General features: G+C 45.4%; 1 protein-coding gene across 2 annotated transcripts in view; it reads right to left on the bottom strand.

Moving 5' to 3' along the window:
- The window catches only part of LOC125451525 (collagen alpha-1(XV) chain-like), a 243159-nt gene extending 217143 nt beyond the window's left edge, over window positions 1-26016 (bottom strand). The window contains exons 1-2 of one of the 2 annotated variants that reach the window (XM_059645829.1): window positions 25932-26016; window positions 25034-25113 (exon numbers count right to left, since the gene is read on the bottom strand). In XM_059645829.1, the coding sequence (XP_059501812.1) occupies window positions 25034-25113; window positions 25932-25969 (118 nt within the window). In that variant the 5' untranslated portion in view covers window positions 25970-26016. Of the gene's footprint in view, window positions 1-25033; window positions 25114-25233; window positions 25425-25931 lie in introns of those variants that run through there. The other variant, XM_048528708.2, reaches the window with a different exon arrangement.
- Window positions 26017-27868: the final 1852 nt, after the last annotated feature.

Raw genomic sequence — 27868 nt, 5'->3', positions numbered from 1 at the left:
CAGTTGACACTGCAAACCAAAGGATAAATATTTACCAGAGATAATGGGAACTGCAGATGCTGGAGAAATTCCAAGATAATAAAATGTGAGGCTGGATGAACACAGCAGGCCAAGCAGCATCTCAGGAGCACAAAAGCTGACGTTTCGGGCCTAGACCCTTCAGAAGGGTCCTGAGATGCTGCTTGGCCTGCTGTGTTCATCGATAAATATTTACATAGCTGATTAAACTGCTAAATGTTAACAGGAAGAAAGGATTGGGATGTTTGCACCATACAAATGTTTTCAATAACGTATTAAACAAAGAAACAAGAATGAACATAATCTAGATTTTTTTCGGTTCTGAATATATCCTAGACTTGAAACGTGAAATGTTAACTGTATAACTGACCACAGATGCTGCCAGACCTGCTCAAGCTTTCTCACTGTTTGTTTCTTCCAGACTCTTCCCCAGTCTCCAACCAAAGCTACACAAAATTGATTACCAGTGACACAAGCTGCGCATTTTATTTCATAAGCTTGCTAATACATTCTTCATTAATTTTTTCTCAAAAAACTCCTGGTCAATGTATTGTGGCACAATGCGATCAACTTATGAAGTTATCAACCCACTGATAATCTTCTAACAAATTAGCATGTTGAGTTCAAGTGAAACAAAGATGTTTCTGGAACCTGGAATGATCAGTATGTTATTAGATTGAAAAATTAACAAAATTTTCAACTTCTCATAACATCAGTTGAGCTACATTGTGAAGGTTGGTCAAGATTACTTTACTTACAAATTTTATTTACAAATTTTATTTTATACTGGGGGAATAGACGGAACAGTGTTCATTGCCCATTTTCAGTTATCCAGTGAAGGTTTTTAAGAGTCAGTAATGTAGTTTAAAAATGGAGGCCCAATGTTTGTCGGCGCCCTTCCTGAGAACATTAGTGAGCCTGTTAGAATGTTCATAATGGTTCAAGATCTTGCACTTATTAACTTAAATTTGATCCTTTATCTTGATTGGGATGAAAATTACAATTTCTACCATCAACCTGGGCTGAGTGGTCACACTCCCAGCTCCTAAGGGTCTGAATTGAAACTTCGCTCCAAAATCTTTAGCATAACATCTAGACTGGTCCCTCAGTGCAGTATTAAGGAAATCAGTACATAGGCACTGAGCAGCAATGAACTCCAAACTTGAACAGGAGGGTCATGGCTCTTTTTATACAAGAAAGATAATTCCACAAAATCAAATCTGAGGTGGCAACGTCACTGGCTGAGATCGGAAATTCACGAGTATACTTGATTCTATGTTCCTTCCATAAGGGAATATGTACCACAATCTCTGGATATGTCCTCCCAGTGGATATGGCACCATTTCTGAGAATGCAATTTTGGTAATCAACTCCTGAAGCCACTACTATTTTGTGGCAGCACACTGAAGCCTCCAGCTTCCTCTTTCACCATGGGAGCATGAAGCATTTATCATTTCATTAAAGTGTAATAAAAGCTGGGCTCCTCGCCGAATACCCGCCGCCTATTCCACATGTTGCTGGTGTTTCACTAAATTCCAAAGCCAGACGTGGGTTGATTTACATTGATACAGCAGGAATTATTTCTGAACATTGCGCTCAAGGAAGCAAAAAAGAACAGAACATTTTCGGCAGCAAAATAACTCACAGGAGATGTCACAAAAATGAGTACTCACTGGCTTTGGTTGTTTTTGAAACATTTTTCATGCACAATTTGGAGCTGTGTTCGTTAAATGCCACAATTCTCCTGATCCATTATGAATTGGTAACAGATCCAGTCTGAGACTATAACTACATTTATGTAGAGTCCTTTTTTCAAAATGACAGCTCTCAATAAAGAAGACATAGGTCAGAGAATGCAGACTGACGTCATTTTTCTGCCTTCCCACACTCTCTGCACGTGGTTTCCTAACTCGGAGCATTATCTTGCCGTCAAGGTGCAACTTAAGGGAGATTACACTTCATCATTCACTTTCTTGGACTGGGAGTATGAAGATGTACCTAATGTTTGGCATCAGTAATGTTAAATCTAGATGTCACCAGGGCTCAGTGGGAGCAGTCACCCTTCACTCCCTGAGTCCGAACGCTGTGGGTTCAAGTGTTTCTATCACCCTTCAAGAATTTGAAATTATAAGCCATGACACTATTCCTGAAGCCGCTACTATTTTGTGGCAGCACGCTGAAGCCTCCAGCTTCCTCTTTCACGATGGGAGCATGGAAGAGGGAGTTAGGCACTTTCTGAGGGATCCACTCCCCTTTGAAATTGACATAAAAGGGCCACTGGCACCTACTTGACAAACAGCAAGGCAATTGAAGAGTATTCTCCCTCGAGACCACCCAACAGAGATGGCCACATTGCAGTTTGAGAGACCTCTCCATGGGTAAATCACCTGCTCCATTTCCTACAGAGTATCTACACCTTCAAAAGCATTTCATTGGTTCTCTGGGTCTCACATTCCTAGGGTTAGAGGGTGCTCTTACTCCACCCCTCTTTGGACTCTGCATTGCCCGAATTGAAATTATAAATTGAATAATTGCTAATGAAAGGATGGCCAGCGTCTTACTGCCTTAAACCTCCTGAAAAATGTGGAGTTGCAGGTGGACAGGGTGGTGAAGAAGGCATTTGACACGCTTACCTTTATTGGTCAGTGCATTGGGTATAGGAGCTGGGAGGTCATGTTGCGGCTGTACAGGACATTGGTTCGGCCACCTTTGGAATACTGTGTTCAGTTCAGCTATAGGAGAGATGTTGTGCAGCTTGAATGTGTTCAGTCAGGATTTATAAGCATGTTGCCAGGGCTGGAGGGTTTGAACTACAGGGAGAGTCTCAACAGGCTGGGGCTATTTTCACCCGGAATGTCGGAGGCTGAGGGGTAAACTTAAGGAAGTTTATAAAATCATGAGGGGCATGAATAGGGTTAATAGCCAAGGTCTTTTCCCCAGGGTAGGGGAATCCAAACCTAAACGGCATAGGTTTAAGATGGGAGGGGAAAGGTTTAAAAGGGACGTAAGGGGTAACCTTTTCACAAAGAGGGCGGTGCATGTATGGAATGTGCTGCCAGAGGACGTGATGGGGGCTGGTACAATTACAACAGTCAAAAGGCATCTGGATGGGTTTATGAATAGGAAGGGTTTAGCGGGATATGGGCCAAATTCTTGCAAGTGGATCTAAATTAACTAGGTTACCTGATTGGCATGGACGAGTTGGATCGAAGAGTCTGTTTCCGTAAAGTACATCTCTATGACTCTAAGTATGTTCTGGATATTAAGTGGATGTTATAGATACTAGGTCATTATTTTGAAGAATAGCAGGGGAGCTACCCTGCTGTCTTATCCAGCATGTATCCCTCACTTCAGATCTCTGGAACAGAATTTCCATTCGTTAGCACACTGCATTTGTGGGATCTTGCTATGCATAAATTTGCTGCTGTGTTTCCTGCATTACAGTAGCGACTATCTCAACAGTACCTCTTTGCTGATATAGTGCTTTGGGATGTCTCATGGTCATCGAAGGTGCTATATCGATTCAAGTCTCTCCTTCTCCTCTACATGACACATTGCTTGATTCTAAACTGGGAAAACCAAATACAACCATCTACTCACAAGGAAATGAATAATCGTGACTTTTTCAACATGGCTTTTTTTATTCTGAAATCAGAATCGTTACGAAGTGCTGAGGAAATCTCAGGGCCACCAATGCAGTTTCACAAACAACCTCCTTCCAGCAGTAAAACAAATGCAGCTGGTGTTGATCAGAGGCTGGCTCCATCCCAGAGCGAACATTAAATTTTTATTTTATGATTCGCATCAGGACAGCAACTCTGTGTTGTACGGAATGGGCACTGCTGACGGTATAAACCATGGTTGGCACTTAGAATCACACTTACAGCCCCGAAAGGAATCACTAAAAATTCCAACTTAACAATATTCCTCATCAACCTTGTGCTGTTACTAATGGAAAGCGTTCAACAAACATCAGGATGGAGAAGAGCATTAACAGCAGAGATAAGCCACAACAATAAACCTCCCGCAACAGTTAATCCTCAACAATCTTACTGATTCAATTGGACTGCAGACGTAATCTGTGGTTCAGTAGTAACGCTGACTGTAGATGGTCATGGATTCAAACTCCACTTGGAAAGTTGACCACATAATCTTGGTTGACATTTCACTGCCATGCTGGAAGAGTGCCGCACTGTCAGAGATGTCGCCTTTTAAACAGAGGCTAAACTGGGCCTCTATTGTCCCCTTTAGGTGGATGCAAAAGGTGTAACTACTATGTGTGGCACTGTGGCTCAGCGGTTAGCACTGCTGCCCCAAAGCACCAGGGACCCAGGTTTAATCCCAACCTCGGTTGGCTTTTTTTGGAGTTTGCATGCTCTCCCCATGTCTGTATGGATGTGCCTGTTAAGTAGATTGGCCATGCTAAATTGCCCATAGTGTGCAGGTTAGTTGGGTTAGCCGCAGCAGATGCAGGAGTTACAAGGATTGGGTGGGGGTGTGATGATCTACAGAGGGTCAGTGTGGGCTTGATGGGCCAAAGGACCAGCTACAACACTGTCAGGATTCTATAACTTGAGGCATTGTCCTGTGCAATTATCATCAATTGACCAACATCACCATATCAGGTAGTCACTACCTCATTGCCATGTCTTGCTCGTAATAAACTAACTTCTATGCCTTCTAACATTATAACAAAGGACAAAGCTTCAGCAGGAGTTCATTGGCCATAGAGTGCTTTTGGACATCCTCGGACTGCGAGACCACTTCATTAATCCAGCTTCCTTTTCTTATCCAAGCTGGTCTTTAGCTGACTCCTGTCCAGCCCCAAATTGAAACTTCCCTCTGATGTGGCCTGGCAAAGCACTCGGTTGTAACAAAAGCATCACAAAGAACTTTTCTTAAAAATCGTGGCTCACCAATATCTTCTCATTGTCACCAGGAATGGGCACTAAATACTAGCTGTGCCAAATATTGCCAAAATGTATTGCTTTTTTTGAAAAAGAACTCAACAGGTATTTTTATAAAACCTGTGGAGCATGGGGGACATGGTGACTGAGGTGGCCCAGACATTGAAATAACTTGCACAGATATTCTGTACTTCACTAATTTCTCATAAAATTGCCATAAAACTCATTGTGGAGACTGAAAGGTTCACTGTGACTTATAAAAGGCACTCAGAGTTTTCAGCCACTTTAACAGAACTAACCACATGTTATTACATTATTTTTCTTGGTGCAGATATGCATTTCACATTTGCAGTCCTTGGCAGCGGAATGCTGAATTCCCCATCCAGAGAGTCGCAAGCAGGAATTCTGCATTCAGGGTGGCTAAGTGCAGCTTGCAGGGACATAAGATTGGGTGGCATTGGGTCTGCTGCCACCAGCCAGGGCACAGTCCAGGCTTGATCAAGGCCACTGTGGAATGCTCCTCAATGATAAATCAGCTCGCTGCCATCCTGGGATCCCTATGTGACCAGGAGTCCCGCTACCTCAACACTGCTCCCCACTATCTCACCCCACATGTTATTTTCATGATAGCCATCCCAGCCCTATGCTGAAGCAATTGGCAGGGTGGACAAGAGGTGGCCAATCTGTTACTCTTCACTTTGTATCCCACAATACAACTGAGCATTACATCAATGAATGTTCAAACTAGTCAGTCCCATTGTCCACAGTCCACTAAAAGAAGAATACACAACAGCAACACACAATGTCTGAGGCAAATGTGCAGCTGGGGCCTAAATAGGCTCAAGCCAAAGTCAGTGAAATCTGAAGTGACATGGAAGTTATTTACAGGCAGCCCTGAGGCAATCTCAAGCAGGTCTAAGGCAGAAGGCAGTCTAAGGCATATCTTGAGCACAAGGGGGTCTCTGGTATATTTGGGGTCCACAGCAGTCTTTGACAGGTCGGGGGTATTGAGCAGTCTTGGGCAGGTAAGGGACAGTCTCTATGATAAGGGGCAGTCACTGTGATACGGGTGCAGTGTCTGTGTAAGGGGCAGTCACTGTGATACGGGGCAGTCACTGTGATAAGGGGAGGTCTCCGTGATACGGGTGCAGTCTGTGATAAGGGGCAGTCACTGTGTAAGGGGCAGTCACTGTGATACGGGGCAGTCACTGTGATACGGGGCAGTCACTGTGATAAGGGGCAGTCACTGTGATAAGGTGCAGTACTGTGATAAGGGGCAGTACTGTGATAAGGGGCAGTCACTGTGTAAGGGGCAGTCACTGTGTAAGGGGCAGTCACTGTGTAAGGGGCAGTCACTGTGTAAGGGGCAGTCACTGTGATACGGGGCAGTCACTGTGATAAGGGGAGGTCTCTGTGATAAGGTGCAGTACTGTGATAAGGGGCAGTCACTGTGTAAGGGGCAGTCACTGTGTAAGGGGCAGTCACTGTGTAAGGGGCAGTCACTGTAAGGGGCAGTCACTGTGATACGGGGCAGTCACTGTGATAAGGGGAGGTCTCTGTGATAAGGTGCAGTACTGTGATAAGGTGCAGTACTGTGATAAGGGGCAGTCACTGTGTAAGGGGCAGTCACTGTGTAAGGGGCAGTCACTGCGATGAGGGGCAGTCACTGCGATGAGGGGCAGTCTCTGCGGTAAGGGGCAGTCACTGTGACAAGAGGCTGTCACTATGATACGGGGCAGTCACTATGATACGGGGCAGTCACTATGATACGGGGCAGTCACTATGATACGGGGCAGTCTCTGTGTAAGGGGCAGTCTCTGTGTAAGGGGCAGTCTCTGTGTAAGGGGCAGTCTCTGTGTAAGGGGCAGTCACTGTGATACGGGGCAGTCACTGTGATACGGGGCAGTCACTGTGATAAGGGGAGGTCTCTGTGATAAGGTGCAGTACTGTGATAAGGGGCAGTCACTGTGTAAGGGGCAGTCACTGTGTAAGGGGCAGTCACTGTGTAAGGGGCAGTCACTGCGATGAGGGGCAGTCACTGCGGTAAGGGGCAGTCACTGTGACAAGAGGCTGTCACTATGATACGGGGCAGTCACTATGATACGGGGCAGTCACTATGATACGGGGCAGTCTCTGTGTAAGGGGCAGTCTCTGTGTAAGGGGCAGTCACTGTGTAAGGGGCAGTCACTGTGTAAGGGGCAGTCTCTGTGTAAGGGGCAGTCTCCGTGTAAGGGGTAGTCTCTGCGGTAAGGGGCAGTCACTGTGATACGGGGCAGTCTCTGTGTAAGGGGCAGTCACTGTGTAAGGGGCAGTCACTGTGTAAGGGGCAGTCTCTGTGAGGGGCAGTCTCTGTGAGGGGCAGTCTCTGCAGTGAGGGGCAGTCTCTGCGGTGAGGGGCAGTCACTGTGACAAGAGGCTGTCACTGTGATAAGGGGCAGTCACTATGATAAGGGGCAGTGTCTGTGATACGGTGCAGTCACTGTGTAAGGGGCAGTCTGTGTGTAAGGGGCAGTCACTGTGTAAGGGGCAGTCACTGTGTAAGGGGCAGTCACTGTGTAAGGGGCAGTCTCTGCGGTAAGGGGCAGTCTCTGCGGTAAGGGGCAGTCTCTGCGGTAAGGGGCAGTCTCTGCAGTAAGGGGCAGTCACTGAGATAAGGGGAAGTCACTGTGATAAGGGGCAGTCACTGTGATAAGGGGCAGTCTCTGTGATAAGGGGCAGTCTCTGTGATAAGGGACAATCTCTGTGATAAGGGACAATCTCTGTGATAAGGGACAATCTCTGTGATAAGGGGCAGACACTGTGTAAGGGGCAGTCTCTGTGACAAGGGGCAGTCTCTGTGACAAGGGGCAGTCTCTGTGACAAGGGGCAGTCTCTGTGACAAGGGGCAGTCTGCGGTAAGGGGCAGTCTCTGCAATAAGGGGCAGTCTCTGTGATAAGTGGCAGTGTCTCTGATAATGGGCAGTCACTGTGATAAGGGGCAGTCTCTGAGATAAGGGGCAGTCTCTGGCAGGCCTGAGATACTGCCATTGTACAAGCTTCCTTCTCTTGACGCTTGGAGCCAACCTACCTTAGATGATATAGCCTTATGATCACTGCCCCATCTGGCCCTAAGGCTTCAACATGGAGTTTCACCAAGCTGGCTGAGGACTGGAGGTCTTTTCGTTATCGGTATGGGCAGTTTATCAGTGCAAACCACTGATTTTTCCAAGAATGAAAATTAATCTCTTCCAGTTTGCTTAGACCACGTGATAATTTATTTTTGCCAAAGTAAAATAAACTTGCAAAAATTGAGACAGCTGATTGGTCTGTTTCTTACACAAGACTGAGACTTTAACTGTCACTGAGATCCCTCACCGTTACTGCTGTGAACATTAAGCCCTTCACTCTGGTAGAACTGAGAATGAAATCTCAGTCTCCAGCAGCTGGCAGACAGGCATTCCACTTCACAAATTCCAATGAAATAGTCACAACAATGTTCAACCATCATCAAATCTCCACAATGTGTTTCTTTGTATTTTGTGGAATTGCAAGAAACAATCAGAATACAAAGGAATCCCTGCCTTGGCAATGAACAGACCCCAGTTCCAGTTCCCAGCTGTTCCAGATCACCAGCTAGAGGCACAGTGGGACTCAGGGGGAATGAAGATCCCACTGAAACTGGCTGTGGTCTTCCACTGTGTAATGTGACATCATGTATGTGTTTTTAGGTGGTGGGAGGAGGGAATAGCTACAAATGGGAAGGGTGTGGGCAGAATTCCTATTTTGATTTCAACAATTTCAATTTGATTCTTGGGATGCCCTCTTGCAATAAAGAAATTGCTGCAACATGAGTTAAGAACCTTGTAAACCCTTACTAAGTGAACTTCAGAGAAATAAGCACTTGCAAACTCAACTAGCCTTTTCCCTTCCTTTAGTAAATATAAATAAGCTTCTTGAAAGCGATAATATTTTCAGCAGATGTCAGATTGTAATGAAGTGGATTGTCAATGTTTAAAAGAATGGTAAACTTTAACTGTGGGTTCTCAATGTTAAACATTCCATGCTGTAAATTAAAGCTGATCTCTCTACTGTAGTAGAGATCGTGCTACAGGCCTGAAGTTATCAGCATTAGACTGAGGTATTATTGAAGGTTGAGTTACACAGCTTGTTGATAGGCAAGGCAGTCAAAGTTACAAGGAACCGACACAAAGGTGGAGTTGATATCATAGCCGGATCAACCATCACCTTAGCATATAGTGGAACAGACTCAATGAGCCAAAAGGCCTACCTCATTCCTTTATCTCACATTCCCTTTTCTGCTTGAAGAGGCCACAGCAAACATTTGCAGCTCCTGCATCAGGATTAGGTTAGCTATCCAAACTCATAAGATCCGGTGCACACAAAGAAAATCTTTGGAACAAAATCAGGAAGCGTCCAGCCAGGGTGAAGGTGAAATGGTTGCGGAGTTTTAGCTCTGCAGTTTTGATGCTGGGACGTTTTTCTACAGAAATGTGCACTGTTGAAGATTGGATATTTTGATATCAGGTCATCTTTTACATATGACGGACCATGAAGTTCAAATGAAGATCCAGTCCAGCAAACCGAGCAATTTAATGAATATTGTTAGAAGTTACTATCAATTTAGTGATGTCTTTGCAAAGTTAAATACATTTTATGGCCATTATGTACTTACATTTTGGTATAGTTTAACTATGTGGTTATGGCTATAAATAAAATTGATAGAGCTCTTTATTCTGTTCTGTTGGTCCGGTTCTTGATGTATTGCCAGCTTTTCTAGGTGGTATTTGTTACATTTTGTAGGTGCAGCCAACAAAGAAGCACATGGGTTTCTTCAACTCCAGCATTCCAGCATTCATGAAAGGGAACATCCAGCTTGAGAACATCTGGAAGCTCCACTCCCAAATACTCCCACTCAGTGATTCATAGCACGGCAGATAATAACATCTTCAATATCTCACAACTGTGCTCCCCATTGCCAAAGAAGTCATGGTCGTAAATGATGTACATTGTCCTTCCAAATGTCCCAAACCTTGTAAAGAACCTTTATGATGCCACGACCAGATACTGCATAAACCTGCTGCAGCATTAACATCACTAAACTACTACTGAACAACGTATGTGAGCAGCGTTTTCCCCTCTCTGATTTGGGGTGAGTAATGGCAACAAAGGTAGGAATATATGACTAGGATGAAAAAAGTCAGCTTCTAGTCATTGAGAGATTTTCCGAATTGTCCCCTCAAAGTGTAAATCGAGACTTCAGAATCTTACCATCGAGTGGTGATTACCCTATTCCCAAGCATTTGCATCTCATTGAAATTCCACTCCACCTCATTTAAAGGCCACTTCTAACTCCCCTCTCCTCTACTGGGGAACGCTACAGCACAAATTCCCGACATGGAATTCAGAGCAGCTGCAGTTCACCGAGCTCTTGTTCCAGGCTTGATGCAAAAGTCTGTTCAGAACAGTGTCTCTGAATGCACCAAGATCACTCTCCTCCTCGACCCTTCATCCAAGCAGCATCAGCAAACCACCAGCCTCATCACATCATCCTAGACAACAAAATGTGAGGCTGGATGAACACAGCAGGCCAAGCAGCATCTCAGGAGCACAAAAGCTGACGTTTCGGGCCTAGACCCTTCATCAGAGAGGGGGACGGGGAGAGGGAGCTGGAATAAATAGGGAGAGAGGGGGAGGCGGACCGAAGATGGAGAGTAAAGAAGATAGGTGGAGAGAGTATAGGTGGGGAGGTAGGGAGGGGATAGGTCAGTCCAGGGAAGACGGACAGGTCAAGGAGGTGGGATGAGGTTAGTAGGTAGCTGGGGGTGCGGCTTGGTGTGGGAGGAAGGGATGGGTGAGAGGAAGAACCGGTTAGGGAGGCAGAGACAGGTTGGACTGGTTTTGGGATGCAGTGGGTGGGGGGGAAGAGCTGGGCTGGTTGTGTGGTGCAGTGGGGGGAGGGGACGAACTGGGCTGGTTTAGGGATGCAGTAGGGGAAGGGGAGATTTTGAAACTGGTGAAGTCCATGTTGATACCATATGGCTGCAGGGTTCCAGGCGGAATATGAGTTGCTGTTCCTGCAACCTTCGGGTGGCATCATCCTGTCCACTCTTGGGCCATCTCACACACCACTTCAGTGCTTCACCAATTTCCATTACAGCTCAGGGACAGCTAGGACTCACATACTTGACAAAGGTTACTTTGTGCACAGGGACAGGCATGCATCTACACAGGAGGGGATTTTCTGCTCACATGGACACCTGCATCTCATGGTCTTTAGCTTTCTTACATAGCACTTGCTCACTTTAGTGCTTATTTGGAGGCTGCCAGACTGTCAACATTTCACATTGCTTTCTTCGCATACAACTTGCTGAATTCAGCACTATCTCACATTGTTTCTATAACACACAGGGAGAGAAAGAAGTTTGTGATGGTAGACAGTCAGGCTATCAGCCAAGTAGGGACTGGGCATATCGCCATGCAGCCCTATAATACACCAACTCAGACCTGTGCCATTTACCAGCAGTTTACATGGCAAATACGCTACATATGACTCAAGCAAATGGCAACGGAAGTCAAAGTGGGGCAGTCCTTAGTGAGGTGAAAGGGAGCCGCTATCAGTTGCGAGGTTCCGTCACAGTCAGTCATGGGGGCATCCTATCCCAGTCATAGGGATGGCTACAGAGTCAGTGACCTGGTCCAGTTGGAGTCTGGGATTTGTGTCCCTGCTGGCAGCGTTTGGAACACGGTCAGTCCTACAGGACAGATAGATGCAAGCAGTTCCGGGATTACAGGTACTTCATTCAGGATGGTGCTGAGGCTTCAGTTCAAGATAAACCACAAGATAAAGCTGATTGACAAAGTTTCTCAAGCTTTTTATCCCATTTATTCTGAATTTTGTGAGGAAAAGTCTCTCCTCTTTGAGATCTTGCCTATAAAGACCCCAGTTTGCTCTGGGCTGAAAGAGTTTGAGCTTACAAGCTTTCTCCTTATTTAAATGCAGGGCCACATTTTTCCACAAATGAACAGAATAGACTGAGTGAAACATGGAGACAACCTCCAACAGGACAGGAAGAGGTTTCGGATCTTTCAAAGCCACAAGTATCCCGTTTTAATCTGGCACCATTTTCTGCTACAGTTTTCCAAGAACAAGAGATGGAGCCAAGAGACTGGTCACCAACAAGAGCCAAAAACCCAACTCTTTCATGAACAGGGAGAAGCAGACAATTACCATCACCTTATTCCTCTGAATTGCAAGCTTTGTTCTTCATACACAAATCGTACTTTGAAAAGTGATGCCAAATAATATTACTCAGCTTTACAGAACAAAATGAATTTTGTTCATTCTATACACAAATACGTTCTCTAAATGTGGGTTCTCTAAATGTGCCAAGTGCTACATTCATTCCCCCTCCCTAGTATCCCTTAGAAAATAGTGGCGGGTCTTTTTGCTGAACTAATGCAGAGATGGCACTTCCACACAGCTGTACAGGTGTTCATTCCTCCCTGTTGTAGTAACGCTTGGTCAATTGTGGGAAGGATACAACAGACGATGAGCATTGTTTGATTAAGGACTGGAAGCATATATAAAGAGAGTCAGCTGGGATGCTGTGGGCTAGGAAACAGAGATCTGTAATGCTGCTTTAGATGAATAATTCTTCAAACAAAACGAAGCGCTGTGTCTTGTTTCACACTTCATATCTGGCTTGGATCCATTTAACATGTTGCAGGTAGTCACAGAACAAAGAAAACAATAACCAGCTTGATCTCGACCTCACCTCATCCATCTATGCATTAAAGTATGAATATAGTGATTACTGCACTGTTGTAGTGGAGATAATATTTCATCTTTACAATGAGGATATCTGTTAGCTTGTGTGGTTCTATATTGTGCTATGTGGGACAGATTCAGAACAAATTCAGTTGTTCAAAATTCAACATTTATGAGGCACAGTGGACCGTCAGCAACAGCAGAATTGTATTCACCTGGAGTCTATAACCCCATAACCTGACATATTCCTCACTCTGTAGTGCATTAGAGCATGCCAGGAGTAACATCAGGAAGACCTAAACATCAGCTGTCAACCTGGTGAATTTTTAAAACAAGATTAGACACATGCTAAATATTGAGCAAAGTATTTTGTAAACCAAACCAAGTGATTATGCAACAAATAGACCAAAGCAAAGCTCCTCAGTCCAACCAAATCTAATTGTAACTGGTGATGGATAATTAAACAGCTAAATGGAGGTGAATCTCCGTGGTCTTATGTCCAATGATGGTCCATTCCTTCACAAATGACCTCTCTTTCATCATCATGAAGACCTGCATTTACGTAGCACCTTTCAAGATTATCAGATGTCTTACAGGCGATGTATTTTTGAACAGTAGTTGTTGGAAATGTGGCAGTCAGTTTGGATGCAGCAAACTCCCATAAATAGCAATGTAATAATGACCAGCTAATCAAATTTTCTGATGCTGCTGCGAGGTAAATATTGGCTAGGGCCCCAGGGATAACTTCCGCGTTCTTCAAAACAAAACATCTCACTGAAGGTTGTATCAGGCTCAGTATCATTTGCAGGTCCTCAAACATGAGCAGCTCAAGTTCAAAAGCAGCAAGATTTAGATTAAAAATTAATTCATGGGATTCAACCCATTCCCATTTGCTCTTGACCTGTCTTCATGAACTGCTGAAATCTGATGTTATAGATACACCCATTGTGTGGTAAGGAGGGGAGTTCTAGGATTTTCACCCAGTAACATAAAGGAGCAGAAATGTTGTTCCAAGGCAGGTGTGTATATTACTTGGAGGGGACCTTGCGATTTGGCAGTGTTTGCATGCATCTGCTGCCCCTTTTCGACTCAAAGCTGCTGGTGATGGTAGAAGTTCCACATATGGCTGCTACCATCAAGGAAGTCTTGGTGTGTTGCTGCAAAGCCTCACAGAGATGGTATAGACTTCTGCCACCATGTAACGGCTCATGGAGAGACTTAATGTTTACGATCGCACAGGGGTTGCTGATCAGGTGGGGCCACATTGTCCTGGAGGATACTGAACTCAGCTTGTGGAGCTGCACCAATCCAAAGAAATGAAGTGTATTTCATTGCACTCCTGACTTGTTTCCAGGAGGTGGAGGGAAGGTTTTGGTAAGTCAAGGAGTGAGTTAATCTAGACAGAATTCTCAGCGTTTGACCTACTCTTGCAGCCACAGTATTTATAAAGTTGGTCCAGTTCGGTTTCTGGTCAATGGTAACTCCTAAGATGTTGACGGTGTGGCATTCAGCAATGTTAATGTTGTTGAAAGTCAAGGGCAAATGCTTGAATTCTATCTGACTAGACGTAGTCATTGCCTGTCATTTACGTGAGAGCTACATTAATGTATCATCTGAATGGCATTAAGTATGTGCAATTATCAGCAAAACAAATCTACTTCTGACTTTACTTTGGATGGAGGAACATTGCTGAAGCAGCTGAAGGCGGTTGGGCCTCGGTCACTGCCCTGAGGAACTCCTGCAATGATTTCCGATGGCTGAGACGATTGATCTCCAAAAACCACAATCAGCTTTCTTTATGCCGGGTATCACTCCAACTAAAGCCAGGGCCAGCCATAAAATTATTGACAAGCGTGGGCCAGAGGGTGGATATTATGTGGTAACTCACCTCCTGAGTCTCTAAAAATCAAAACATGTAGGCAATTTACAAGGCACAAGTCAACAGAGAGGTCATTGACTCCCTATTTGTGTGGATGAATACAGCTCGAATAACACCTAGCAAGCTCACATCCATCCAATAAAACAAAACTGATCTGCTTGATTGGCATTCAGTCCTCCAGTTTGAGCTTTTGCTCCTTCCATCATCTATGTACCACTGCAGCAATATGTGGTCCCTATAAATGCATTTTACTTCTCACCAAGCCTCCTTCAGCTTCGTTCAAAACTGCTGTCGCTACCATCTGGAAGGACAGGGGAAACAGATGCATGGGAATGTTCACATTAGGTAGTTCCCCTCCAAGTCACACACCATCCTGACTTGGATAACACAGTGTAGAGCTGGATGAACACAGCAGGCCAGGCAGCATCGGAGGAGCAGGAAAGCTGACGTTTTGGGTCTGCACCCTTCTTCACAAAAAGGGTTCCAACCCGAAACATTAGCTTTCCTGTTCCTCTGTTGCTGCCTGGCCTGCTGTGTTCCTCCAGCTCCACACCGTGTTATCTCAGACTCCAGCATCTGCAATTCCTACTATCTCATCCTGACTTGGAGCTCTGTCCCTATTCCAATACTGTCACGAGATCAAATTCCTGGTAATCCCTACCTAACAACACTGTGGTGTACTTACACAAAGACTGCAGCAGTTAAATAAGAGCTCAAGAGCTGTTAGGGATGGGTTATAAATGCCAACCTAGCCAGCAAACTTCACTTGATAGAACAAAATGAATAGCAACTCATAGGCCACTCAGTGTGAGATGTTGTCAAATGTAGGCAAAGTCAGGGGGGCATTAATGAACCAGCTATGATTAATTATTACACTCCAAATGGATAGTCACTTTTACAGATACCAGATTTTTGTGAACTAAATGCCATTTCCCACATTTCTCTAGTGGTATGTGAACTCAAATGCTCTGAATTACTAATCCAGCCCTTTGGATTACAGGCCAGTGACACAATCACTTTACTGCCATACTTACTGTAAGCAATAGGGACCAATGTCATTCCAAATGTCCCAGAAATAAAAGCACTTGATAGAATAGGTAGGTCATTATAAAAAGAGAAATATGATGTCTAAAGTGAATCAAATCTTACTTAAGGATAAATTCATTGCACTATGCTGAATGAACATTCCTATGTAGTACAGTGTTGAAAAGCTGACTGTCTGGTTACATCAGTTTTCCCACAAGTGTAGAATTTTTCTCTAATCTTTGTCTCATAGGGTTGCAAGTCACCATATTTTTAAATTATTATCTTAAACAGGAAGTTTTCCAAAGTTAACCTATAAATGTGTTTGCTGAGAGTAAATATGCAAAATTCACTTTGATTTTACATTTTTTGCGAGGTGATTCATTCCCAGGATTTGGAACAAACATTTTCTCAATTTGAAATAAACAATAATGGCTATTAGATCAACATTAATGGGGAGCTTGAATAGTTCGGTTGTTAATAAAATACAGAAAATGCTGAAGGTACTCAGCAGATCAAGCAGCAGCTGTAAGGAGAGTCACAGTTTAACAATTTTTTTTTGATTTATTTTGAAATTTCAGGTTGATGGCCTTCCATCAGAACTAGGAAAAGTTGTGTTAGCCAAGATGTGAATGGGGCAAGATCGTGGAAAGCCTGTGATAAGGTGGATGTCAGGACAGATTGAATGGTGGAAGAGTAAGTCTAACAGGGCCAAAGGGAATGATGACGGCACAAGAAAAGAAGTAAAGAGGAAGTGTTACTTGACCCGAAAAGTTAATTCTGAGTTCTCTCCACAGATGCTGCCAGACCTGCCGAGCTTTTCCAGCAACTTCTTGTTTTTGTCTCTGAAACAAAAAATGTGCCGAGGACTAATTTCATTCTTTCCAGACTTATCCCCGTTCACAGACATTTCTTAAATCTTTGCCTCATGTGCTCCTTACACAAAGCCTGTCAGGTCTCTAAGTTCACCAAATTCTGGCTAAAGGTGCTTGATCTGAAACTTTGGGGTGAATTTTCCCAGCTTTTGAATGATGAATAATTGGGGAGAATACTCTCTTCAAACGGAGAGTGGTGGGCATGTGGAATGTGCCGCCGGCAGTGGTAGTGGAGCCAGATACTTTAGAGACTTTTAAGCAACTCTTGGATAGGCACATGGAGGGTAGTAAAATGTAGGGTAGGCAGGGTAGATTGATCTTAGTAGGATAATAGGTCGGCACAACATCATGGGCCAAAGGGCCTGGACTATGCTGTACTATTCTATGTTCCATGTTCTTAACAGAATGACAATGAAAATAACGAAACCAAAATTGCCGGAAAAACTCAGCAGGTCTCAGTTTTGAAGAGATAAAGGGAACTGCAGAAGCTGGAGAATCCAAGATAATAAAATGTGAGGCTGGATGAACACAGCAGGCCCAGCAGCATCTCAGGAGCACAAAAGCTGACGTTTCGGGCCTAGACCCTTCATCAGAGAGGGGGATGGGGTGAGGATTCTGGAATAAATAAGGAGAGAGGGGGAGGCGGACTGAAGATGGAGAGAAAAGAAGATAGGTGGAGAGGAGAGTATAGGTGGGGAGGTAGGGAGGGGATAGGTCAGTCCAGGGAAGACAGACAGGTCAAGGAGGTGGGATGAGGTTAGTAGGTAGGAAATGGAGGTGCGGCTTGGGGTGGGAGGAAGGGATGGGTGAGAGGAAGAACAGGTTAGGGAGGCAGAGACAGGCTGGGCTGGTTTTGGGATGCAGTGGGGGGAGGGGAAGAGCTGGGCTGGTTGTGTGATGCAGTGGGGGGAGGGGAGATTTTGAAGCTGGTGAAGTCCACATTGATACCATTGGGCTGCAGGGTTCCCAAGCGGAATACGAGTTGCTGTTCCTGCAACCTTCGGGTGGCATCATTGTGGCACTGCAGGAGGCCCATGATGGACATGTCATCTAAAGAATGGGAGGGGGAGTGGAAATGGTTTGCGACTGGGACATGCAGTTGTTTATTGCGAACCGAGCGGAGGTGTTCTGCAAAGCAGTCCCCAAGCCTCCGCTTGGTTTCCCCAATGTAGAGGGAGCCGCACCAGGTACAGTGGATGCAGTATACCACATTGGCAGATGTGCAGGTGAACCTCTGCTTAATAGAGAAAGTCATCTTGGGGCCTGGATGGGGGTGAGGGAGGAGGTGTGGGGGCAAGTGTAGCATTTCCTGCGGTTGCAGGGGAAGGTGCCGGGTGTGGTGGGGTTGGAGGGCAGTGTGGAGCGAACAAGGGAGTCATGGAGAGAGTGGTCTCTCCGGAAAGCAGACAATGAGATCTCTTCAGCGAGTTCTGTTTTTGTTTTTGTCTCTACATCCAGCATCCACAGTTCTTTCAGCTTTTATGAAAAAAAAATGACTTCTCTCATCAAAGAAAAAGAAGTCCAGTTTTCTGCTTAAGGTTATAATGGCTACAATGAGAATATCTAGTAAGTGGAGAGGACCGATTCTCATGCACTAAATATCTCACTATTTACCTGATCCCATTCTAATTGAATGCAGTTTGCTGTTTCCCCAGATACTGGTGAGCAATAAACAGTGCCCCTTCCAATCTGACTGTCAGACTGGGTATCTCACAGTCACTAGTGTCTTCACCGGGCCTCAACATTGGCCAGTGTTACCCAGCATCTCAGGGAATACTCCACAGGAGTGACTGCCTGTATCCTATGCACATGCAGGTTGGCAAAGTGTCAGCATAATCGTGTCATCATATTACATCTCTAAGTGTCTTCACGACTGCAATGGGAGTCTCAATGGCTCTCTTCATTGCAACGTTGCGAGGCCGCTTTTCACACAGGGACAGGCACCCATCTCAGGCATCGGATTATGGAACTTCTCTCAACTCTTAACCTACAGGCAACTCCTCGAATATGACAAGGTCAAAATATGGCCAAATTCATCCATTGACTCTATTTCCCCCTCCACAGATATCGTTGAACTGCCGAACCAGTCTAACTTCCACTGTTTTACTGTCAGGTTTCTAGCATCTGCAGTGTTCCACTTTTTGATTAGTGCAAGTGTTAAGTCTACTTTGATGGATGAGGAAGGGAACAATTCTACAAGTGTCCCATTATGAGGCGACATAATTGACACAAGTATTTGACACACGTAAAATTTAATTGAAACAAAACAGAAAGTTATAAATTTATACTCTAAATGTTATACTTATCATGTTCACTAGATAATGTGACACACACACATTGCAGAAAGCTCCAAAACACTACATGTGCACTATCTAGGGTCAACTAGTCATGCAGAAGACAATGGAAGCTACATAGGATAGTTGTATGGGATACAGTGGCCTCTCTCCGTTTGCCATGCTCACTCTGGATCTGTCAGGTAATGTTCGTAGGGTTTTACAATATTCTATGAGACCAAGCTTCTGGGGATTGTTGCACTTGAGCATGGGTCAGATGTCGGGCTGCGATATGATCACCCAAATTCCTGATTGATATTGAAAAACAGAAACCTCCAAATTGACAGCACAGCTTTGGAGCCTTAATCCAGAGAAAGGGATGTAATTTATAAAAGAGACAGAGAGAAATGTTCTGATATTTTGTTGGTAAGTCTGCTTGGCAATGAATAAAGAGATGCTAGTTCTCAAAGACTAGCTCACACTTGGTAAATGGCTGGGGAGTAAGGAATTGGGGAGGCTTGGGAACGTTGTTAGCTTAGGAATCAAACATATGTAACAAACTTCTGTGTAAAATCAAACAATAACTGTATTTAAGCAGCCTCTTTAATGTTGGAAACTGCCCCAAGGTGCAAAAATGGACACACAGCCAAAGCCAAAGACATTAGGACAGTTAACACAAAATGTGTTCAAACAGATGGGTTTTAAGGAAGATCATTCAGGAAAAGTGGCAAAGTTTAGGGAGGAAATTCCAGAGATTACGGCATACATGATTAAAGGCATGGCTGCCAGTGGGATGGGGAAGGAGTGCAACGAAGGAAGTGGGTAAGGTGCAAAGAGACAGAATCATAGAATACAGAATTACGTGAGGTTGATAGAGATGGAGAAGGTAAGAGGAATGAGGTGTCTGGTGGACTGAAGTATGAGGATTTAAATTTCAAGGTATTTGTAGAAGTAGCACCAAAGATAAGTGAGATAACAAGGTGTAGAGCTGGATGCACACAGCAGGCCAAGCAGCATCTTAGGAGCAGAAAAGCTGACGTTTTGAGTCTAGACCCTTCATCAGAAATGGCTGGGGGGGCGGGGGGGCAAGACGGTTCTGAAATAAATAGGGAGGGGGGGGCAGATTGAAGATGGATAGAGGAGAAGATAGGTGGAGAAGAGGTAGACAAGTTAAAGAGGCAGGGATGGAGCCAGTAAAGGTGAGTGTAGGTGGGGAGGTAGGGAGGGGATAGGTCAGTCCGGGGAGGACGGACAGGTCAATGGGGTGGGATGAGGTTAGGAGGTAGGAAATGGGGGTGCGGCTTGAGGTGGTAGGAGGGGATAGGTGAGAGGGAGAACCGGTTAGGGAGACAGGGACGAGCTGGGCTGGTTTTGGGATGTAGTTGGGGGAGGGGAGATTTTGAAGCTTGTGAAATCGGATTCTCCAGCATCTGCAGTTCCTAGTTTCTCAAGGTAAACATGAGCCTTTTTCATTTTTTAACCCATTAGTTGAGAAGTTACCAGAGTCTATGGGGAAAGAAAAAGGTGCCTTTAACTTTAATAAAAACCAAAAGAACTGGGGTTGCTGTAATTCAGGAATAAAAACAAAGTTGCTGGAAAAGCTCAGCAGGTCTGGCAGCATCTGTGGAGGAGAAAACAGAGTTAACGTTTCGGGTCTGGTGACCTTTCCTCAGAACTGATGGTGGCTGGGGAGACATCAGTTTATATGCAGAAAACAGGGAGGAGGGTGGGGTAGCGAGTAAACGATAGGATAGAGCCCAAAGAGAGAAAAAAGCAGTTGGACAGACAAAGGAGTTGCTAACGATCAGGCTGGGACGGTGAATAGTTGTTAATGGGGACTGTTAGTGACTAACAACAGGGGGTGTGTAGTGGCAGGCTATGTGGTAACAAGGCCGGGTGTGTGGGGTGCGGGGCTGGGACATGGGAGAGTTTAGGCCCTAAAATTATCGAACTCAATATTGTGTCCGGACGGCTGTATGGTCCTCAAGCGGAAAATGAGGTGTTGTTCCTCCAGCTTACGCTGGGCTTCACTGGAACACTGCAACAAGCCAGAGACAGAGATGTTGGTCAGGGAACAGGGTGGCGTGTTAAAGTGGCAGGCAACAGATAGGTCAGGGTCTTTTTTGTGAGTAGAACGTAGATGTTCTGTGCAGCATTCTACACTCCATTCTACACTTCGTTTCCCCCATGTACAGGAGACCACATCATGAGCAGCAAATGCAGTAGGCTAGATTCTGGGAAAAGATAACACGGAGTAGAGCTGGATGAACACAGCAGGCCAAGCAGCATCATAGGAGCAGGAAGGCTGACGTTTCGGGCCGAGACCCCTCTTCAGAAAAAAATGGGTCCAGGCCCGAAACGTCAGCTTTCCTGCTCCTATGATGCTGCTTGGCCTGCTGTGTTCATCCAGCTCTACACCTTGTTATCTCGGATTCTCCAGCATCTGTAGTTCCTACTATCTTGGATTCTGGGAAGTGCAAGTGAAGTGTTGCTTCACCTGGAAGGTGTCCCGGAGGGAGGTCCCTGCGGAAGGTGGACAGGGGAGGGGAGGGAAAGATGTGTCTGACACCTCCAACACCAGCCCCCACAGCCCCACGGCACCTTCCCCTGTAACCGGCAAAGGTGCAACACCTGCCCATTTACCTCCTCCCTCCCCACTATCCAAGGGCCCAAACATACCTCTCAGGTGAATCAACACTTCACCTGCACTTCCCAGAATCTAGTCTACTGCATTCGCTGCTCACAATGTGGTCTCCTCTACATTGGGGAAACAAAGCACAGACTGGGTGACTGCTTCGCAGTACATCGACGTTCTGCTCGCTAAAAAGACCTGAGCGACCCATTGCCTGCCAATTTAATACACCACCCTGTTCTCTGACCAACATTGCTGTCTCTGGCTTGCTGCAATGTTCCAGCAAAGCCCAAAGCGAGCTGGAGGAACAACACCTCATTTTCTGCTATGGGACCCTGCGGCCCTCTGGACACAATATTGAGTTCAATAATTTTAGGGCCTAAACTCTCCCATCCCCCAGCCCCCCACCCCACACAACAGGCCTTGTTACCACATAGCCTGCCACTACACACCCCCCTGTGGTTAGTCACTAACAGTCCCCTTTAACAACTACTCACCCTCCCAGCCTGATCGTTAGCAACTCCTTTGTCTGTCCAACTGTCTTTCTCTCTCTTTGGGCTCTATCCCATCGTTTACTCCCTACCCCACCCACCTTCCTATTTTCCGCATATAAATTATGTTTTCCCAGCAACCATCAGTTCTGAGGAAGGGTCACCGGACCCGAAACATTAACTCTGTTTTTTTCCTCCACAGATGCTGCCAGACCTGCTGAGCTTTTCCAGCAACTTCTGTTTTTGTGCCTTTTCCTTTCTTAGTTTTTCCCTTCATAGCTGTGCTGTCCCTGAACAGTTAAAGTTGTCACATACAGAACGATATTTATTTAAGGTTCCAGGTTTAATGTGAGTGTAGAGTTACGGTTTTGCAGCAATGCTATGTGAATGTGGTGTAAATTGGATTGTTTGGGTGAGTTAACTCCAAAGTGAAATGGACTGAGTTGCTTCTGTAGGGATTTCAAACCAGTATCAGTTTAGATCCTGACTTTGAATGTAGGCTATATTACGCTGATATGAAGTGAACCATCTCGATGATCACACTTCCATTGCAATTTAAATGCAGTCCTGGTCAAGATTCAAACTGAAATCATCATGGCTTGGAGTCCACCAGACTTAGGTTATAGTTTAAATGATATCATTCCTCCTCGATTAATTCTAGGTTATTTAGAAAATGTATTACATTAAGTTCCATTGAAAACAAAATGGCATGAGATGTGTTTTAATCCAGATAGGTCACCATTGTGGTAAAAATGCTTTTCTTGCATTATTCGGCCGCTGTGCAAGTTCAGGAGATTAAATAAAGGATAATGTTTGTGAGCGAACTATTTACATTGACCCACTTTATAAATTATGTTCAATGACACATTAAACCCTTCTCTCCATCAAACTTCAATTCTTTGAAGTTCAATAAACTGGAAAATGAACAACATTCCAAACATAGTAAACAGGAATCTTCACAATTGGCAAACAAGTTGACTTTGTTGCCTACAAACCATACCATTTTCCATTTTATTTGAAGTTATAGCGAGTCCATTTTTTTAACCTAGATCAGCCTAATTTTGAAAACAAATGTAAGCTACAATTCGATGAGGTTTTCATGCAAAATGCAGTTCAATTCTCTGAGATTTCTTTTTGCTCTTGGACTGATGAAGGAGGGAATCATTGTTACACATTTGGAATTGTTGAGAGATACAAGGACATGACTAAATGTGTCGCGAAAGAGAAGTCAGTCTTGAAAGTGGGAAAAAGGTAACAAGGCAGAGAAAAAACTTTAGACTGCAACGTCACGGTGGTGTTGGAGGGTGACCGCAATAAACTGTTGTAGACAAGCAAAGAGGTGAAGGATTGGATAAAATTGAAGAAAATTTATCTCAGTCTTTAATGGAAGGCCCTAATTTGATACAGCGTCTCTTAGCTCTAGACGCCTTTCGAGCCAATGTAGAGACAGTGTTCAGAGGATTTAGAATTCTCGAATTCCCTTTAGTGTGGAAGCAGGCTATTTGGCCCATTAAGTCCACATTGACCCTCTAGACAGCATCCAAGACCCACTCCATCCCCATAACCCCACATTTCCCTGGCTCATCCACAAATTCTGCATGTCCCTGGGCACCATGAAGTAATTTAGCATGGCCAATCCACCTAACCTGCACATCGTTGGACGGTGGGAGTAAAGCAAAGCATTTGCGGGAAACCTATGCAGACACGGGGAGAATGTGCAAACTCCACACAGACAGTTGTCCAAGGGTAGAATCACACTCAGAGCCCTGGCGCTGTGAGGCAGGATTGCTAATCAGTGAGCCACCATGCTGCTCAGTGGAGATAGGTGGGCAAGTGGGTGTACAGGCAGGGAATGAGATGAAAGCACACTGTATTGGCATTGGAGCCAAAAGACTTTTCCGAGAACTCAATCTGGGATTGGGTGGGATGCCATCAGAGTTGAAACTCAGGTTCAGTTGCAAGGAAGCGGTCTGTAATGAAGACTATTCTGTGATATTCCTGGGAGAAAACAAACAGAATGGGTATAGTGGCAGAGATAATGGGAACTGCAGATGCTGGAGATTCCAAGATAATAAAATGTGAGGCTGGATGAACACAGCAGGCCTGTGCTCCTGAGATGCTGCTTGGCCTGCTGTGTTCATCCAGCCTCACATTTTATTATCTTAGAATGGGTATAGTGTCTACCTGGAGCTAAAAATCACAAAACTTCATTCACTTCCTGGGGGCAAAAAAACAGGTGATGTGATCATGAATTAATTTATTGGTGGAATAGGCTCTCCCATTGTAACTTACTTCAGTTTCTCAGGCTGATGAATAGGCACAGTGATTCACCTGCTCATGTGAGTGACACGCTTTGTATTCCAGTACAAATAAAGTACCGCCACACTTCACTCCTAGAACATTTGGCATATCCAGCTTAAAACATACATTCAGAGCATATGTACTGATCTAATTGACAATACAACATTGTTTCATAAGTGTAAACGTTCACACTGATCGAGGACTCAGAAGCAAATGAACCCTTTCTCATTAAAACAGAAATCAGGAAGATGTACAAGAATTCCCTAATGTGTAGAGCTATTTCACTTAAATCCCTGCTCTGTTTAAAACAGACACAACTGTATGTTTGCAAATGTCTCTGCACTGCACTTCTCGGTGGCTGTGTGGTCAGTACTGGGGAGCCTGAGGTGAGTTATCACTGCCAGTGATCTGCCAGAGTTGAGCTAAATACTTAAAGCAAGCCACTTGCAGACTCAAGCTGCTAACAGACAGTTCCGCAGCGTCTACAACCCAAATCACAGAAACCTTCGAATGAAGAAATCCTTTCCATGTCCTCATCCAATTCTCATTCCCTAAAGTACAGACACTCCTTTTACCAACCAGCATAGAGTCTGCGTTTGGCAAGTTGGTAAAATAAAGTACTGATGAGATGCAGGGCAAGAATGAATGAGAACATGGAAAGATTAAAACATTTCCAAACTGAAATGCTTTTATTTTGCATTGTCAGATTTTATTCACAGTATAGACTTAATGCTTCTCAAGTAGAATTCAAACTGAACTTCTGTCCAATGAGACAAGAAATTTTTTAAAAACTGAGAATTAAGATGCACACTGCAGTTACAACTTTCCCCTCCCTCTCCGGCCCTCTCCCTCCTGTTGGTCCTTACCTTCCAGAACCTGGGCAGCGTCGGTCACTCTGCAATACCAGAGGAAAAGGAACATCTGGGCCAGGGTGGTCTTGCAGAACCTGCCACACATGCACGGAAAGAGAGAGAGAGGAGGGACCACAGAGCAAGTTAGCAAAAGGCAGGCACTAAACAATGAACAGTAGCTAGACAGAGAGGGAGTGCTGGCTAGAGTCCTTTACCTGTAGTCCATATCTAATGTGAGAAGAAGTTATGGCCACATCGATAGAAGTGACGGAGCCTGCTTCAGCCGCCAGCGAGCAGAATGAGTGACAAAGGCTCTAACCCTGAGACTCTTTCCTTTCTAACTCACACAGTGTAATCTGAGCCCTCTCTCTCTCTCTAAGCAGAGATACAGACAACCGTCTGACAGCCGCAGGCTGGACCCCCCTCCCGCCGGACCTCCCTCTTTCCCCACCTCCCGATACGGAAAATCCCTCCTCCCAGCCCTGACCCTTCTCAGTCACTCAGAGCTTAGCCAATGCATAGAGCTGCCGGCTCCCGAACAAGCAGCTTTCCACAACTGGAGAGGGACAACCGCTTCGCAATCAATGCTGCAAGACTCGATAGTAACCAGCTGGCACATGCTGCAAACACTGATCACAGTTAGCACTAAAGCTAACCAGAAAGATACATGCTAGAAAGCTAGCGAGCGGTACAAGTGACCAGCTGACATCAAATGCAAACTGCAAACACTAAACACAGTTAGCACGAGAATTAACCAGAAACACACACACACGAGAAAACTAGCAACCAGCAGTAAAGTGCAGGAACAAATTCCTGCTGGAATCTGTAGCGAGAACAACAAATGTTGGAGATCACAGTAGGGCAGGCAGCATCCGTGGAGAGAGAGAGAGAGCGAGTTAATGTTTCGACTAACTTGTTCTCTCTCCATGGATTCCTCCGCCTCCGCCGCATCTGCTCCCAGGATGAGGCATTCCACTCCCGCACATCCCAGATGTCCAAGTTCTTTAAGGACCGCAACTTTCCCCCCACAGTGATCGAGAACGCCCTTGACCGCGTCTCCCGTATTTCCCGCAACACATCCCTCATACCCCGCCCCCGCCACAACCGCCCCAAGAGGATCCCCCTCGTTCTCACACACCACCCTACCAACCTCCGGATACAACGCATCATCCTCCGACACTTCCGCCATCTACAATCCGACCCCACCACCCAAGACATTTTTCCATCCCCTCCCCTGTCTGCTTTCCGGAGAGACCACTCTCTCCGTGACTCCCTTGTTCGCTCCACACTGCCCTCCAACCCCACCACAACCGGCACCTTCCCCTGCAACCGCAGGAAATGCTACACTTGCCCCCACACCTCCTCCCTCACCCCTATCCCAGGCCCCAAGATGACTTTCCATATTAAGCAGAGGTTCACCTGCACATCTGCCAATGTGGTATACTGTATCCATTGTACCCGGTGTGGCTTTCTCTACATTGGGGAAACCAAGCGGAGGCTTGGGGACCGCTTTGCAGAACACCTCCGCTCGGTTCGCAGTAAACAACTGCACCTCCCAGTCGCAAACCATTTCCACTCCCCCTCCCATTCTTTAGATGACATGTCCATCATGGGCCTCCTGCAGTGCCACAATGATGCCACCCGAAGGTTGCAGGAACAGCAACTCATATTCCGCTTGGGAACCCTGCAGCCCAATGGAATCAATGTGGACTTCACCAGCTTCAAAATCTCCCCTTACCCCACCGCATCCCAAAGCCAGCCCAGTTCTTCCCTTTCCCCCACTGCACCACACAACCAGCCCAGCTCTTCCCCTCCACCCACTGCATCCCAAAACCAGTCCAACCTGTCTCTGCCTCCCTAACTTGTTCTTCCTCTCACCTATCCCTTCCTCCCACCCCAAGCCGCACCTCCATCTCCTACTTATTAACCTCATCCCACCTCCTTGACCTGTCTGTCTTCCCTACCTCCCCACCTATACTCTCCTCTCCAGCTATCTTCTTTTCTCTCCATCTTCGGTCCGCCTCCCCCTCTCTCCCTATTTATTCCAGAACCCTCACCCCATCCCACTCTCTGATGAAGGGTCTAGGCCCGAAACGTCAGCTTTTGTGCTCCTGAGATGCTGCTGGGCCTGCTGTGTCATCCAGCCTCACATTTTATTATCTCTCTCCATGGATACTGTCTGAGCTGCTGTCATCTTCAGAATCTCAGAGATAATGCCTGTATTCAGCAGTAAAAGTGACCAGCTGACATCAAATGCAAACTGCAAACACTAAACACAGTTACCACTAAATCTAACCAGACGTACACATGAGCAGTAACTGGCAACCAGTATTAAACGCAAGTTACAAATATTAAATACACCTAGTTTTAATATGAAGCTGAAGTACTTTCTCTTTAACTCAACAAGGGCCACTGGACCCGAACCATTAACTTTGCTTTCTGACCATAGACGCTGCCAGACCTGCTGAGTTTTTCCAGCAATTTCTGTTCTTGTTTCTGACTTGCAGCATCCGCAGTTTTGTTTTACTCTCCTTTTTGTCTATTCTTGTGGATGATTGCTCTGATTGTTGGATTCACAGATGGCTGCAAAATCTATATGCAATCTAGAGATGCCATCACATTCTGGGCTGATGGTGTTTGCGGGATTGGGTAGGTGGGAGGTTTGGACGTTTATCAGTTCTCTCTGGCCTCAACTTCGCCTCTGCCTGTTGCCCAAAATATCTCAACGTGCTCAATACCTTCCCAAATTAACCTCTCCCGCTTTCATTGGCCACAATCTGTGGACTCCCATGGGTCAGCAGGGTAATCTCACCTCTTCAGGACATCCCTGAAACATTCCTGCTGTCCCGG

This window comes from Stegostoma tigrinum, chromosome 5 (genome assembly GCF_030684315.1).
Source record: "Stegostoma tigrinum isolate sSteTig4 chromosome 5, sSteTig4.hap1, whole genome shotgun sequence".
NCBI lineage: Eukaryota > Metazoa > Chordata > Chondrichthyes > Orectolobiformes > Stegostomatidae > Stegostoma > Stegostoma tigrinum.
The sequence above is the reverse complement of the archived record's forward strand: the minus strand, read 5'-3'. Positions and strand labels throughout refer to the sequence as shown.